This window comes from Perca fluviatilis, chromosome 5 (assembly GCF_010015445.1).
Source record: "Perca fluviatilis chromosome 5, GENO_Pfluv_1.0, whole genome shotgun sequence".
NCBI lineage: Eukaryota > Metazoa > Chordata > Actinopteri > Perciformes > Percidae > Perca > Perca fluviatilis.
The window spans coordinates 11849349-11865418 of NC_053116.1; the positions used below are offsets into that span (position 1 = coordinate 11849349).

General features: G+C 39.3%; 1 protein-coding gene, 1 long non-coding RNA gene and 1 pseudogene across 2 annotated transcripts; 1 reads left to right on the forward strand and 2 right to left on the reverse strand.

Moving 5' to 3' along the window:
• Nucleotides 1–926: 926 nt before the first annotated feature.
• LOC120558934 lies at nucleotides 927–3267 on the reverse strand (annotated as a pseudogene).
• A 2434-nt stretch (nucleotides 3268–5701) lies between these two features.
• On the reverse strand, nucleotides 5702–14346 carry slc13a3 (solute carrier family 13 member 3). The gene is made up of 13 exons (XM_039801624.1): nucleotides 13954–14346; nucleotides 12458–12723; nucleotides 11513–11691; nucleotides 10566–10635; nucleotides 9741–9920; nucleotides 9531–9656; nucleotides 8981–9073; nucleotides 8769–8873; nucleotides 8524–8621; nucleotides 7319–7431; nucleotides 6767–6928; nucleotides 5968–6105; nucleotides 5702–5884 (listed from the first exon to the last, which is right to left on the reverse strand). Exons 1-13 carry the CDS (start codon nucleotides 14059–14061, stop codon nucleotides 5702–5704), a joined length of 1821 nt encoding a protein of 606 aa, XP_039657558.1. The 5' UTR covers nucleotides 14062–14346.
• LOC120559701 lies at nucleotides 10754–12619 on the forward strand. The gene is made up of 3 exons (XR_005639351.1): nucleotides 10754–11051; nucleotides 11565–11667; nucleotides 12483–12619. It is a non-coding gene; the product is annotated as an uncharacterized LOC120559701 (long non-coding RNA).
• Nucleotides 14347–16070: the final 1724 nt, after the last annotated feature.

A 16070-nucleotide genomic window follows, 5' to 3' on the forward strand; every position in this document is an offset into this window, starting at 1 on the left:
AAACCTTTATTGCAAACTTGGCACGGTAAGATGTCCAGACTAGTAACATTCATTTTCGTTTTTTACGTCTTGCTGCTCCCATCGTCAGCCAGGAAATATTTGTTTTAATTCAATTCAATTCAATTTTATTTATAGTATCAAATCATAACAAAAGTTATCTCGAGACATTTTACAGATCGAGTAGGTCTAGACCACACTCTATAATTTCCAAAACCCCAACAATTACAGTAATTCCCTCAAGAGCAAGCATTAGCAGTGGCTATCGCGACAGTGGCAAGGAAAAACTCCCTTTTAGGAAGAAACCTCGGCAGACCCAGACTCTTGGTAGGCGGTGTCTGACGGGCCGGTTGGGGGTGTGATGAACAGTGGTGATAATAGTCACATTAGAGGTCACAGTGACTTCGAAGGTTATCGTGGAAGTTCATGTCATAGCAGGGCACATCGTGTCATACTGAGTACTGCAGTCCCCTATACCGGATCCTGACTACTCTGTGCATAGGAACATTACAGCAGGGTGTTGCGGGATGTAACGTGGCGCTGCAGAGCATGGGTGTATGCGGCGGATGCAGCAGGACGCAGCAGAAACATAAAGACTCCGGGGAGTAAACTCCCCAGAGCTAGATTAGTAACAAGCAATTCTGGGACAGGATGCATACAAAAGTAACAAGTAGAGATGAGAGAGCAGCTCAGTGTGTCATAGGAAGGAAACAGCCTCCCCTGCAGTCTAGAATTATAATAGCATAACTAAGAGAGGCAGGTTAAAGAGAGGTGCCTGGTCGGGCTAGAACTCTCCCCAACCGGATCGGGCTGTACTGGCCTGCCTCCCTCTACTCTCGCTATATTATTAATTATACAGTATATAAAACTGATGACTACGAGGAGAAGCAGGTGGGCCGGGTTAGGTGGACGCTGCAACTCCTCACTCCCTAACTATAAGCTTTATCAAAGAGGAGGGTTTTCAGTTTACTCTTAAATGTGGTGACGGTGTCTGCCCCTCGAACCCAGACTGGGAGGTGGTTCCACAAAAGCGGAGCCTGATAGCTGAAGGCCCTGGCCCCCAGTCTACTTTTAGAGACTCTAGGAACCACAAGCAGAGATGGGAAGTAACGAAGTACAAATACTTCGTTACTGTACTTAAGTAGATTTTTCGGATATTTCTACTTTACTTTACTATTTTTTTTTGTGGCGACTTTTTACTTTTACTCCTTACATTTTAACACGAATATCGGTACTTTCTACTCCTTACATTTAAAAAATTGGCTCGTTACTTTAGTTTTGTACAAGAGGTCGTAATGTCGGAGAATAGCGCGGACGCAGAAAAAAATGTGAGAAAAAGAGACTGCTGTCCGGAGGATAATCAGTTGAGATGGTGTGTGTGCGTCCTTGAGAACTGTAAGTCGTATAACTTATGTTGTCAGTTCATTTAAGCCTGTTGTTGTATTGGTCTATAGTTCCTGCACAGTTAAAGTAGGTTAGCTAGTGATTTAGTTGTTTGTGTTCTTCACCTGTTAGCTAGGTTTCACGTTGCTTGTAAAGCATCAAAAGAAAGAAGTTGTCTCTGTCCGTGTTTTACAGCCCCCCCATGGGGCGCGAAGTTTGAAACCAGCATCAGCTATAAATACGGTCCTAATCTAGTCCTCACTAGCAAGTTTCAAATAATTTCACTGGAGTTACCGTTATTATTTTTCACGTGATCAATACCGAATTCAATCTAATTGGATGGGAATATACTGTAGGCTACATTGCATGTAACGCACCACTACAAGACGACTCGACAGATTCGGCCGCATTCTGCATTCATTTGCGGCAAATAATTGCAGCTTGATGGTGGTAACGTTAGCACTAGTAGTATGGACGGCGACATGATTGAAAATGAAGAAAACAGAGATCCCAGAGATTAGGCAGACAAGCAGCAAGACATTCCCAATCATCCCTGGCCTTATCTGAGAGAGATGTTTGAGATAGGCTAGGAGGCATCAAGTATGACTCCTGGCCAATGTGCTGTGTAACTCTAAAAGTATGGGGAACTTCTTAATTAATCTATGTTTAGTAATTCATATTGTATCCTTTATTTTCTTTCTATATTTGAGCACACACACATACATGTAGATTCCTTTAAATGTTAAGTGGACGATTAAAAAAGAGAAACTGGATCTGTGAATTCTCACAGAATCACAATTGAATTCATATCTTGCTCAGTCAGAATCTTATTAAGCTGGAGTCCCAGTCTCTGTCACAATAATCATATATGTGATGTTTGGCAGACATCCATGTAGACAATGGCATATAAAGAGCCTGGTTTTTATGTCCACTGAAGTTTCTCATCTTGCACTCTAGTAACGTGTGTGGTCCAGGTAGCTTTGCATAAAAAGTGGTTGTCATTCGCAAGGCTACTTTTACTTTTATACTTTAAGTACATTTCAAAGCCTGTACTTTGTTACTTTTACTTAAGTAAAGAAGTTAAATCAGTACTTCTACTTTTACCAGAGTATTTTTTAACACAAGTATCTGTACTTCTACTTAAGTACGGGAAGTGAGTACTTTTGCCATCTCTGACCACAAGTAGCCCCGCATTCCGGGAGCGCAGTGCTCTAGTGGGACAATAAGGTACTAAGAGCTCTTCTAGGTATGATGGTGGAAGAGGATTTTAAATTCGATCCTAGATTTCACAGGAAGCCAATGCAGAGAAGCTAATACAGGAGAAATATGATCTCTTCTCTTAGTTCACGTCAGAACACGTGCTGCAGCATTCTGGATCAGCTGGAGAGTCTTAAGGGACTTATTTGGGCAACCTGATAATAAGGAATTGCAGTAATCTAGTCTAGAAGTAACGAATGCATGGACTAGTTTTTCAGCATCATTCTGAGACAGGATATTCCTAATTTTGGCAATGTTACGAAGATGGAAAAAGGCTATTCTTGAGGTTTGTTTTAAGTGGGCGTTGAAGGATATATCCTGATCAAAAATAACTCCCAAATTTCTGACAGCAGTGCAGGAGGCCAGGGCAATACCATCCAGAGTAGCTATATCCTTAGATAATGAAGTTCGGCGGTGCGTTGGTCCTATCACAATAACTTCAGTTTTGTCTGAGTTTAACATCAGGAAATTGTGGGTCATCCAGGATTTTATATCCTCAATACACGTTTGAAGTCTTGCTAACTGACCACTTTCATCTTGCTTAATTGACAGATATAATTGGGTATCGTCTGCGTAACATTGATAGTTAATTGAGTGTTTCCTAATAATATTACCTACAGGAAGCATATATAAGGAAAATAGAATTGGTCCAAGCACTGAGCCTTGAGGAACGCCATGGCTAACTTTAGCGTGCTTGGAGGGTTTATCATTAATGTTAACCAATTGGGATCGCTCAGAGAAATAGGACTTAAACCAGCTTAGTGCGATTCCTTTAATGCCAACTAAGTGTTCCAGTCTCTGTAACAGGATGGTATGGTCAATAGTGTCAAATGCAGCACTAAGATCTAGTAAAACAAGAATGGAGACAAGTCCTTTGTCTGCAGCTGTTAGAAGGTCGTTAGAAATTTTCACCAGTGCCGTCTCTGTGCTATGATTCTTTCTAAATCCTGATTGAAAATCATCAAATAAACCGTTGCTATGTAGAAAATCACATAACTGATTAGCAACCACCTTCTCAAGGATCTTGGATAGAAATGGAAGGTTAGATATAGGTCTATAGTTTGCTAAGACCTCAGGATCTAGGGTGGGTTTTTTCAGAAGAGGTTTTATCACAGCTATTTTAAATGACTGCGGTACATAACCTGTTAATAAGGACATATTGATCATATCTAGTAGTGAAGTGTTTACCACGGGTAACGCTTCTTTGAGTAGCCTCGTTGGGATGGGGTCCAAGAGACAGGTAGATGGCTTAGCTGAGGATATCTTTAACATTAATTGTTGAAGGTCTATAGGATAAAAACAGTCTAAGTATATGTCGGGACTAGTCGTTCGTTCTAGCGGTCCTGGATTTAAAGATGAACTGTTAGAAGTTACAGCTTTTTACTAAAGCAGTATATGGAATCAGATGTATTACCTACCACCATTTGGTTGTTTTGTGTTATTTAATCTATTTATAAAATATCTGGTCATGCCAGACGTAAATATTCCACTCATTTTTTTAAACAATGCAATTATCCGTTTCAGCCACCAGGGGAACACCGCTCCCCCTGCCCCACAGCCAAATCATGGGTCAGACCCATCTGGTAGCGAAGGAGGGCCGAGACTGAGAGCTACATGGAAAAATATGCACCAAACAAGCCACTTTGAAATTTTTCTGTTTCTATGAATCCAAAAGTTTGGTGACCCCCACCCCCCTGGACTAAAAAATGTTGGATGACCCTCCCCTCAACAAAGAATAAAAAGACATGGCCCTCCCCTATTTTCCTCCGGTGGTCCATTCCATAAATACTACATATTTTGTGTCACTAGAGATACATGGGAATTAGTATACAATTATAGTTCCAGTTATCATTGATACGGAAATGCCAATTTTATTTTTTTATGAGTAACAACTGAATAGTAAGATATTTCTAATCTGTCTTAGGATCCTCAAAAAATTTAGCCTAAATCAGCTTTGGTTCAAATCAAAGTTTGTTTGAGTTGTGCAGACAGTTGGGTACATTCTGTTCTCGTCTGGTTTCAGTTGTTTTTTATAGTTTTGCATTTAAACACCATGGGTCGTGTTGCAATGACCCTGCTAACACTCAGTAACAACCACAGCCTTGAACTGGTTAACCATTGTTGTCGGGCCTTGTGTTTTCAGACAGACAAACGCGTTGATGATCAACAAACACTGGAAGTACTTTACAACTGTGCACTCTTTCTGGCTCTGTTTGTGTGTGCAAAGGCCAAAATGTGTTGAAATATGTTTTAAACCTTCAGCAGTACAGGCACAGCTATTCAAAACCTGAGGATTGAAGGTCATTTTGGGATAAAAACTCAAACACAACTTAGCTGTTGCAAATACTCTAATAACAAAGGTGTTTTCTTAACAATAAGCTTGCTATGTGCAGTCATTACAGGCAAATACAGAGATTAAGTGCAACTAAATCATCATAATATAAACTCCAACAATTTTTTTATAACAACAGTTATATATATGAATGCAAATCATCATTTACACTTTTATTAGTCAGGATTCATACTCTAATGTAGAAAAGATTTAAAATAATGTTTATGTGCTATGGCATTAAACATGCATCATATAATACATAAACAAGTAACATGATCTCTCAGTAATTTTAACCAAAAACAATACATATTTAAAAATAATTATTCACAGAGGTGTCTCTCATTCTTCCAGCTGAGGTCAGTCTAGCATTAATACAAACTCTGCAGTCTGACTGTGGAGTTTCCTAAAATATTTTAAAGAGAACTCTTCAGACATCTCACTGTCATTGTTGTTGAGGTTAAATGTAAAAAAAAAAAAAAGTAGCTTGTTTTTAACTTAAAACTTGGAGTATGCCATTACCAACAGTTCCCGGCATGAAATCCTGGCACTCGAGAGACTAAAAAGACACTTGAGTAACAAACGTATTAAATTCATCACTGAAAGGTAACAGCTGAAACTCCCAGAGGCTTCTGACATTTTAGTGACACAAATGAAGACGTCTACAGACAGACTTTTGTCCCTGTTTAGTGTTAAATCTTTACACAATCTTCTGATACTCTTTGGGATGAGTGATCAGAGTGTAGCATTGAGTGACTGGACAGGTGATAGGCGCACATCAGTAACAACAGCGGACGTGTTGATGGGGTGAGCCCATTCTGGATACACGTTCAAGTCAAACATGGCAACGCCCCACGTATTCATAGCCAGAGAGACTGAGAGGATACCCAGGATGTTCATCACAATGCCAGTTTTCACCTGAGAATACAGGAGCAGAAAACACGAAGCTATAGGTGATGAAAGGTGACAATAGGTTTTAGTGTCCGATGTGAGGATCTTACCATGTCTTTGACCATGAGATGTCCCGTTGCAAATGCGATGGAGTTGGGTGGTGTGGACACTGGCAGCATGAAGGCATATGAACATCCTACTGTTGCAGGTATCATGAAGTACAGAGGGTTCACTGAGACACGAATAGCCTGCAAAGACAAAGTCGAAGCAAAGTCATCACATTTTAAGGATAGGATGTAAGTCATTTAGTACTTTCATGACCCCGTTATTGCAAACTTATTTCATATGAAAAAGCGTTGTTCAAACCCACACAAATTTATGTTTTATCCAAGATCTAAAGTGCCCAAATAACTCAGGCTTAGCTGCAAAGAAAAGGACGCACATGACGTCTAGATTATAAGACAAAATAAGAGAAAAATGTAGTTCCAATGAAAACTGTTCAAATAAGATAATTTTAAAACCTGGGCAAAAACAACCAAAAGTATGTGCATTGGCTGCATTTCATAGAGGTCAGTAGCATGGGTGAACTGACCCTTTAAGGAAATTTGGGTGGTCACGGTTCAAATGTTTAGGACATAAACGATTCTCTGAGTGCGTGCAGATAATGATTACTGACAACAGCAGTTAATGTCCAACAGGCTACAACCATAACATCTATTGCAAGTGTTTTACAAGCATACGAAGCCTTTGACGAACATAAAGAACCAGGTCAGCAACAAACCATGTTCCTGTACAGTTCATGAGTTGCCGTGCCGGTTTGTCTACTGTACTGTCATCTTAATGGCCATTTCATAACAGGAACACAGAATCCAACCCAATTTATATCTTTAAGTTGAACACCAGTCTTACCAGTTCAGCAATGACGGGTAGAAATATGATAATTGTGGCAGTGTTGCTGGCGAACTCAGTGAAAAGGGCCAGGAAAGCAGTGATCAACATCACAGCTGCAGCAGGAGGGACCTCGGCCAAAGGCTGGAGGTGGCCTCCGATCCAGGAGGCCAGTCCAGACTCCTGCCAAAAGCCACAAGATTGGGGTCAAAGGTCAAAGATCCAATCTCAACACAATGAAACAAAGAGAAGAACAGAACCCAACAGAGCAGAACAGCAAAGAGCCAACAGAACAAAAGAGATGCATTTATTACACAGACGTATGACATGCAAACTCTAAAGTCACTAATCTTGCATTCAGCTGGAAATAAACTTTGCCTAGAGTTTAGATGAGAAGATTGAGACATTCGCACTTCCAGATTTATGCATTAAATATAATCCTACAGCCAGCAGGCAGTTAGCTAGCCTGGCTCTGTCCAAGGGTAGCATAATCTACCTACCAGCACCTTTAAAGTTCTCTAATTAACACATTATATATAGTTTGTTTAACCTGAAAAAAACAAAAAATGTTACCTCACAAGCTTTAGCCATAGCGAAGCCGCCTCCGAGCAACAGGATGATATTCCAGGGAACAGAGTCCTGAGCTTTCTTCCATGATAAGAGTGGGACATAAGGAGTATTTGACGCTAAAGGGAAGACATGGAGGGAAACAAACAATTAAGAACTCCAATTCAAGATTATCATATAATAAATTGCGCTCATGTTTTATGAGCACAATGTTTTCTACAACATCAGTGTTGTCAGCTGATTCCATAAAAGATGTATGCAGTTCAAACTTCTAAATCACAACTGTATACAGTAAACAATGTCTTGTTTACTTCCTGCACAAAAGGGTGCATTTCACAGCTTTAATCAAGATTTTAATAAAAGAGACTCAGGGGCACTATAATGCTCCTTTGGCAATTCAAAATGTTTTTAATAAGTCTAAAAGTCCAACTGCAATCTGAATTTTAGAGTAAAAACTCCCCCACAAATCTAGAGTGTTTATTTCATGTTTTATACATGTATGATGATCTTTTGTTACTATATCCTACAGTTTTGGTGGGATGAAGACAATTTTCCACTCCACAATTTTCACATTCAAAACATTTGACCTACACTGAGAGGGACAAATGAGCCCCATGATTTGCTTTTCTTTTTTTTCTTTTTCTTGCGTCCAGTGGTTTATTTGATCAGCTGAAAATAATACACACACACACACATGCACACGTGTCTCCAGCACACACCAAACACGTGCGTACAGTTTGTACGCATGTTCACACAAACACACATACACAAACAAAAACCCCAAAGTGTGACAACATAGCGTTTAGAGATTATTCTAATCACAGAAACAGAGAAACTACAGTTTCAGCTTCAGACTCTCTAATCTACATTATTAACATTCCTCAGCTTATTTACAGTATCCGCAATAGTGGGTGCCAGAGACACAGACCAAATGTCTTTAAATCGTTCACAAATATTTGGTCATTAATATCAACTTCTGACTCGACCCAAGCTGCTAACTGGTTGCTTCCATTTGTTATATCTCTTTATTAGATGGTATTCTCCCTTTTTTCCAGCACAAATCAAATCTAATCAAAATAGTTTATTTATACCATAACTTAAATCACATTGTCACAGTGATTAAAATAATAGGTTAGATATCAAATATCGCTGAAAGTCCTATGTCCGCTAAATGAACCGCTAATAGGTGTGTTCTTTTAGAGCTCACTGACCGTGAGGGTCGAACCACCAGCTCAGAGAAGGTTTCTGCGAGGGGAAGAAGAACAATATGGACACAATGATCACACCAGTGACTGCGTCTGAGACGTACCTGCAGGACAACGAGGAAGGGATCTTTACTAGAGAAAGATAATGAACAGGCTTCTCAATACATACGTTCTGTGTTCATTTCCAAACAAGAAATGACATAATAACAAGCAAACTACTTTATGTTTTTCATCACATGTGCCTCTCTTACCCTTTTTTAAAAAACACAGACCAGCCAGTGACGAATTTGGGATCTCTTGTGAACAGCAGAACAGCAAACAATACAAAAAAGAAAGCGATCGCTCCCTCTGCAAAACTGAAAGTGAGCAGGTAAAGTTAACAGTCAGTAAACAAGGCTCGGTGATATAAATGTCCTCCCTCACCGTGTATTGCATGAGATTTGCAGACACACACAATCCTCACTTTATGGGCCCCAGATTTCTGTAATCTTCGTCTATTAGAGCCTTGGCTCTGACCTCTGCCTTGGCTCTCCGGTCGTGTTGCGTGAAGCACAATCTGCACACAATAAAAACACACTGTGTGACACATGGAAATCTAGAAATGAAAATGACTGCACTCCATATCTACAAAGATTATCTACAATTAAAAGCCTTTTCCCTCATATGAATATAAATCAATATAAATAAATAACCATCTTGACCTTCACTGTTTTGGCTAAAAATCAGCGCAACAACATGATTGTATAAAGTTTCTTAAGTGAGCAAGTAAAGTTTATTTATACATACAACCCTTAACGGATAAAAATATCAAAGTTCTTCACAATAAAATGAAATACAATCAATAAAAGACATAAGAAGGAAAAATCAGACACCCATAAAAAACCCTCGTCAAACTAAAAGCAGGTTTGAATAACAGTCTCCAACTGCTTTTTAAAAGAATTAAGAATTTAAGAATCAAAATCAGAACTTAAACAATGTAATCTGCAATAAGCAAATGTCTAACACCACATTACCGTGTATTCAATCCCCCGTGGAGAAACGCGATCCAAATCCATCCCAAAAACAGGAAGAGAAGCATGAGCGGGAAAGCGAATGCAAACCAAGAGCCAAAATTGATGAGGTCGCAGTCTGGAAAGTAGCTGTAAAACAAAGTAGCTGATTGTTTCTGATGATGCAAAGTTTTCACTGTTTAAACGCTGCACACACAAAAAAAGAGAAGTTACCTTTTCAGCTGTCCAATCAGGATGAGGTTGGGCGCGGTGCCTGTCAGCGTTGCGGTCCCTCCGATACTGGCTGCATAGGGAATACAGATCAAGAATCCTTTCCACACCTTCAGCTGATAGGCCGACTCCTTTTGGATCTCCTCAGCCGTCCTCATGTCACTCTGCTCCGTCTCATCTGTCCTTTTGATGTTTCAAGAGACATGATTACATCAAATGAACTGTGAATAAGTATATTCATTCATTTTCATCAAAAGAGTTTAACACGGGACTAAGACATTTTAGGATATACGCTTATTTGCTTTCTTGCTGAGAGAAAGATGAGAAAATGTATACAGCCGGCAGCTTGTTAGCTTAGCGTAGCAGAAAGACTGGAAACAGGGGGAATCAGCTAGCCTCGCTCAGTCCAAAACTAATTAAATCAACCTAGCAGCACCTCTAAAGATCATTAATCAACAAATTATATCTTCTTTTTAAAATCTGTACAAAAAAAAGTGTACAAATGACAAGTTGTAGTTTTACGCGAGGTTTTGTGCATTGTGCAAGACTATTTCTTGGATTTTATTTTAACTTTCGGACAGCTGAACAGCTGAGCTGTTTCCCCTTGCTTTAATGCTAAGCTAACGGTCTCCTGGCTGTTGTGTCATATTTACCATACTGGCACGAGAGTATTCTCATTTAACTCTTGGTAGGAAATCACAAAAGCAAATTTCCCAAAAGGTCAAATTTCTTTAAAAAAAAAAACGCCATCCAAATTCAATCCAATTTGTTTTAAATGTTGAAGGATGTATAGGCTTGTGTGAAACGATCTCAGAGTTTGTTTCTTACCCATCTATTGACAGCATTAATTTTTCTGAAGGCATTGAGGGCAGGGACTGCAGCTTTACAGTAGACTGACCTGAAAGAAGGTGAAACAAAGAGTTGCTGTCATGTAGTAGTATAAGCAAGAGTTTTTGCTCTTTGTGTGTGTCGGGGGCAGGTTCATTTATACTGTTCATATATTTAATATATTACTTTAGGTCCATCCAGCATCATTTATCACCTACCAATTGGATATTTGCTAACTTTGTATACCAGGACAGTGTATTGGAAAAACTGTACAAAGTTCACGACTTAGATTACATATTAAACGCTAGTAAAGATAAGGTTTTCTGTCATTTGGGGTCAGTGGAAAATGCTGGTCACACAACATTGACATATAATCACATTATAAAGTTGGTTTTCCAACACATGTTTGCTTATAGTTACACATCCAGCAGTTACAGAGCAACATTATGATTTATTTGAAGTCGGGATTCTGGCCATTGGATGAATGTAAGTTAAAATATTCTCTTTCTTTTTGCTTTTATTCTCTTTCTCTTTCTTTCTTTTTACTGTTGAGAAAAAAAAAAACATCTGGCTCTTTGGCTGCTAAATGCTCCACTATGTTCACCAACTAGTCTCTAAGCTGTCTGTCTGTTTGGGGTTGAGTAGGTAGTGTACATGGGTTTATCAGAGCTTTTGAGCTGCTTACTGCGGATGAAAGGTTTATGAGAGCAATGCGACTAAAACAGTAAAGTTGTGGGCAGGAAAACTTAAAAGATGAGCTAAAAGTTGTTAAGATGCTCAGTAGCACTGAGGGAAACTCAGAGTTGGTGATTATTCTCGATGGGCTCATCACTACACCTTTCACGTTATAGATAGTCATTTCATCTATTGTTAAAATAAAAATATTGATTAGAGCAGCTCCAAGTAAACAGTCATTCCCCATGTCAGGTAAACAACATGAAAAATACCATTTATTAGGTCATTCTCAGGATCCTCTGTGGACTTGCTCTTCCTTTTCAGGGTCTCCAGGTCTCCAAACAGACTCTCTAGGATGGCATTAGCAATAGGGAGCATCATGGCTGTGGTGGCGGTGTTGCTGAGCCACATGGACAGGAAGGACGAGGTCAGCATCATTCCCAGTATAAGCCTAGGGAAATAATTCAATCTCAAATGAATGCCATTAATCATTATCATAGCTGCTGACTTGGAAGATGTTCTTTTTGGAATAAGGAGCACGCTACCTTAGAGGGGTAAGGTTGGCGATATTCTATATTTTCTTATTGTCAATAAAATCCATGAAGACTAAAAACCTAAATCTTTAAAATGGGTCACAAATACATACTTTTTTTTAAAAACATACAGTATATAATTTCCTTAATCATTTCCTCTCATGACTACCATCAGCAGAAGAATGGTGTATCATAGGTCAACTCAAAATAAGCTACGGAGCCCATATTCATCATTATTAAAGAAGATGTTGCACAGTAGGTGTAGGCTAAGTGTTTTTGAGAGAATAAGAGAATATAAAAAAACAAAACACTGTTGTGCTTCTTCCACCTCCGGGAGGGGCATCTTAATATTTCCAATGCCTTCTCAATCTATCAATCAGTTAATAAATCAATCAATCAATCAATTGATTACAGTGAAATGTATTCCCATCAGCTCCTTCACACATCCCACTAGCCTACAGTGCAACAGTGTGGCTCACTCAAATGTTGAAATAGTTTTTTAAAACAATGGAGCTCTATAGTACTATATAAGATATATCAGGTTTTGGCTACACAGGCAATACTTGTTAGTAGATCCATTTATTGTTGGTTTTGTTCTTTAAATGAGATTTGTTGGGAATAAGAACAATACAGAATATCACCAGACGTATCCTTTAAAATGTTTTTCCTGTAAAGATTTCTTACCAGGCTGGTTTTACTCCGACAATAGTGAGGACCTTTAGGGCGATTCTGCGATGCAGGCCCCACTCCTCGATGGACGACGCCATCACAAGACCGCTGAGGAAGAGAAAATTGGTTTCCAGGAAGTACTGAGGACAGACTGTTTTGGATGGAAGAATTCCCAGTGTTGGGAAGAGGCAGACCGGAAGCATTGCCGTGACGGCCAGAGGAAGGGCCTCTGTGCACCAAAACATAGCCATCAGCACCACCACATAAAGACATTTTCCCTCCTAAAAGATAAGCAACATGTGGTCATTAATGTTTAGCCAACTTTAAAAAGAAGAAAAAGATGTGACAGGGGAAAAAAAGGAAGAAATACAGTGACTTTGTCAGAGAGAGAGAAATTGCATTCATGTGCAACTGTGTGCATAAGAGGCATGCTTCTGTATAGTTAAATACAATGCATAAGGAATAGTGTACAGTTTGTGGCATAAATATAATTGCAGGGGGTGGCAGTAGCTCAGTCAGTAGGGAGTTAGGGAGTTAGGTTGGGAACCGGAGGGTTGCTGGTTCAAGTCCCCATACGGACCAAAGTATGGTGGTGGATTGGTAGCTGGAGAGGTGCCAGTTCACCTCCTGGGCACTGCCAAGGTGCTCTTGAGCAAGGCACCGAACCCCCAACTGCACAGGGCGCCTTTCCATGGGCAGCTCCCTCACTCTGACATCTCTCCATTAGTGCACGTATAGGTACTGAGCATGTGTGTGTGTAATTCAGGCCAGTGTGTAATGTGTGTAATAACAACAGAGTGAAAACATTGTAATTTCCCCTTGTGGGATTAATAAAGTATACATTACATTACAAATCAATACAGGTGCTGGTTTAATGTAATATAAACATAATAAATGAATATATTTTGTAGATTTAGGTTATTGAGATGGGGCTGCAGCTAACATAGTGTAGTATTTTTTATTATAAGTAGGCCTATACTTCATAATTCCACTCCACTACATTTAAAAAAGGAAAATATTGTACTTTTATATCTATTTGACACTTATAGTTACAAATTACTTTTTACATAAAAACATGATTGAAAAACATGATATGCTTTTTAGATATGATATGATGCAGTAGGCTACTAATTGAGTAGTATACAAATACAAATATAACATGCTCTTATATGTATTTATTAGTGATAAAACACAATAAAACATAATTGCATAAAATTCTATAATAATAATAATAATAATAATAATAATAATACCACTTTGAAAGGAGGTATTCTGCATAATGAGTTTACTGTTCAGTGCATTTTGCTGATAATACTTCTGTACTTTTACTTAAGTAACATTTTCAATTCAGGACTTTTACCTGTAATGGAGTATTTTTAGACTATGGTATAATATTTTTATTTAAATAAAGGATCTGAGTACTTCTTCCACCACTGAGTCTCGGTCTGATGATTTCATTCATTAGACTATTTGTGACAAAAAAAAGACGAGAAATAGCTTAAATCACTCACCTTTTCTGGCAGAGTAAAAAGTAATGGCAGAAACACCAGTGGAGTGAGCAGGAGAATCAGCTCTTTGTGGATGCACCACAGCTTGTTGGACACAACTGATAGTTTCATCTCTGGAGTGAACTTTAGCTCTGTTCAGAGGGAAGGGAGCTCTAGAGTGCCTGAGGGGAGCCTGATATAGGACGTACTTTGAAGACTCTGTCCGAGTACAGAGAAGATTAACTACTTGCCACTACAGTTTAACTCCTCGTAGGGTGGTGACAATGGCTGACAGACTTCAATACGACATCTGGTAGACCTTTTCGTGTATAGACAAGATTTTCTGTTTGTTCTGGAAAGCCTGTTAAACAGAAGAGTCACCATAGTGCAGCAGCAAGTTGCAGCAGGACTTTATCCGGGTTTATTTAGGCACTGTGATTTGGTTCCCAGTTTGGGCAGTTTGCTTTTGTCCCGTTGATTTCTCAGTAAGAGGCCAAACACAAGTGCAGCTTAAGAGCAGCTTGCAGGTTGGTGAACCAGGGATTGTATATATAGGCAAAACAACATCAAGCTACAATAACTCACATCTTTCACAAAAGTAGGCTACCACCACAACTCAAGTAAAAACCCTGCAAGTAAAAGTACAAAAGTATTACAATGAAAATATAGCCTATAAATACCAACAGTAAATTTAGGCTCATTATGCAATATGCAGAATGGCCCATTTCAGAAATGACTGGATTCATCTTTAATTGTTGATGCATTGATGTGTACATCACTTTAATGTTGCAGCTGGTAAAGCCTGGTCTAATTACAACTATAGCCACACATCTTCATACCTAAATGACATTATAGGTCGATTTCCAAAGACTCCCAAAACGGCACATAGCCTACAACCGTTCTATTTACGGCCACACAGTGGCAGTTCAATCATGTGTCCGTTTTATTTAACACTCAAAGTAGTCTGGAGCAACGGAAGTACAGTTCCAGGATAAAGCCTGACATCCGGCGAGTGGTCAGGCGTTGCCCCTCGACCTTCGTCTCTATGTGTGTTGCCGTTCCCAAATCCCTTCACTACGGGAAACAACAACAACCTTCGCAAGGTTTGAAGAAAATTTGGATCGTGCAATAAGGCAGGCCTGCTTGGTTCTTTTGGTGAATGATTGTAAAAATTAACAAAGAATATGTTTACAGCATTGACTATCTAACTGGGACGGTTTGGGGCCAATTGGTGGGATTGCTGTGGACAAAGTACGAAGTAAGAACACTGGTAAGAACAAATCACATTTAACCGTGTATCCAGCGTATTTAATTAGCTCACGTTACTCATTGTGTAAACAGTGAACTTCCTGACTTATTGTGGCCTTTTGGCTGTCCTGGACCCTGAATGTTGTCATCAGGTGTGCCACCAAATCATTAAAACTGAGTAAACGCTTCAGGCTTTGCTCTAAAGTTCTGACATGCTACAACCTCCTTGGAAAGAGGAAGAAATGTTGTGCATCGCCTAAGGGAATTTTAGAATCAGTAGGGAAACACAGTACATTTAAAGCTAAATTGTGTAAGAATTTCTCCCATCTAGCGGTGAAATTATATATGACAACCAACTAAATATTACTTTCTACCCCCATTCCGAGCGTGTTTCAACTCCTATGGTGGCCAAATCTGAAATTAGCTCTTAGTATCTCCGTCGTTTACACGCAGCTGTTCTAGCCACTCCAATATTAACTTTGGTCTTGTTGCTTTGCCTGTCGCGTTGTCGTTTTAATTCTCTTTTTCACTTCCCTGGTGAGTAATCGCCCACTGGCATTCGTCACGGTGCCATCGAGTGTAAGAGGGTGAAAGGCGGCGGTATGTCCCTCTTTGGCTAATGTATTTTAAAGATGGAGGCGCAACATGGCGGTCGTCATTCAAGCGACTCGCTCGATTGTATTCTGAGTGATTTTAAATGGCAGATTCTACGCTTACGAGAATACTTTGATTAGTTGGTACAAGTAATTACACATGAATGAGCACATATTTGTGAAAGAACAAAGGGGTTTTTGCTAAGAATCAACAAAAAAATTTACACAATGTAGGTTTAAATATACATTTAAATCCATTCATAAAAAATAGAAATGCTATGTAGACTTCTGTATTCTAAC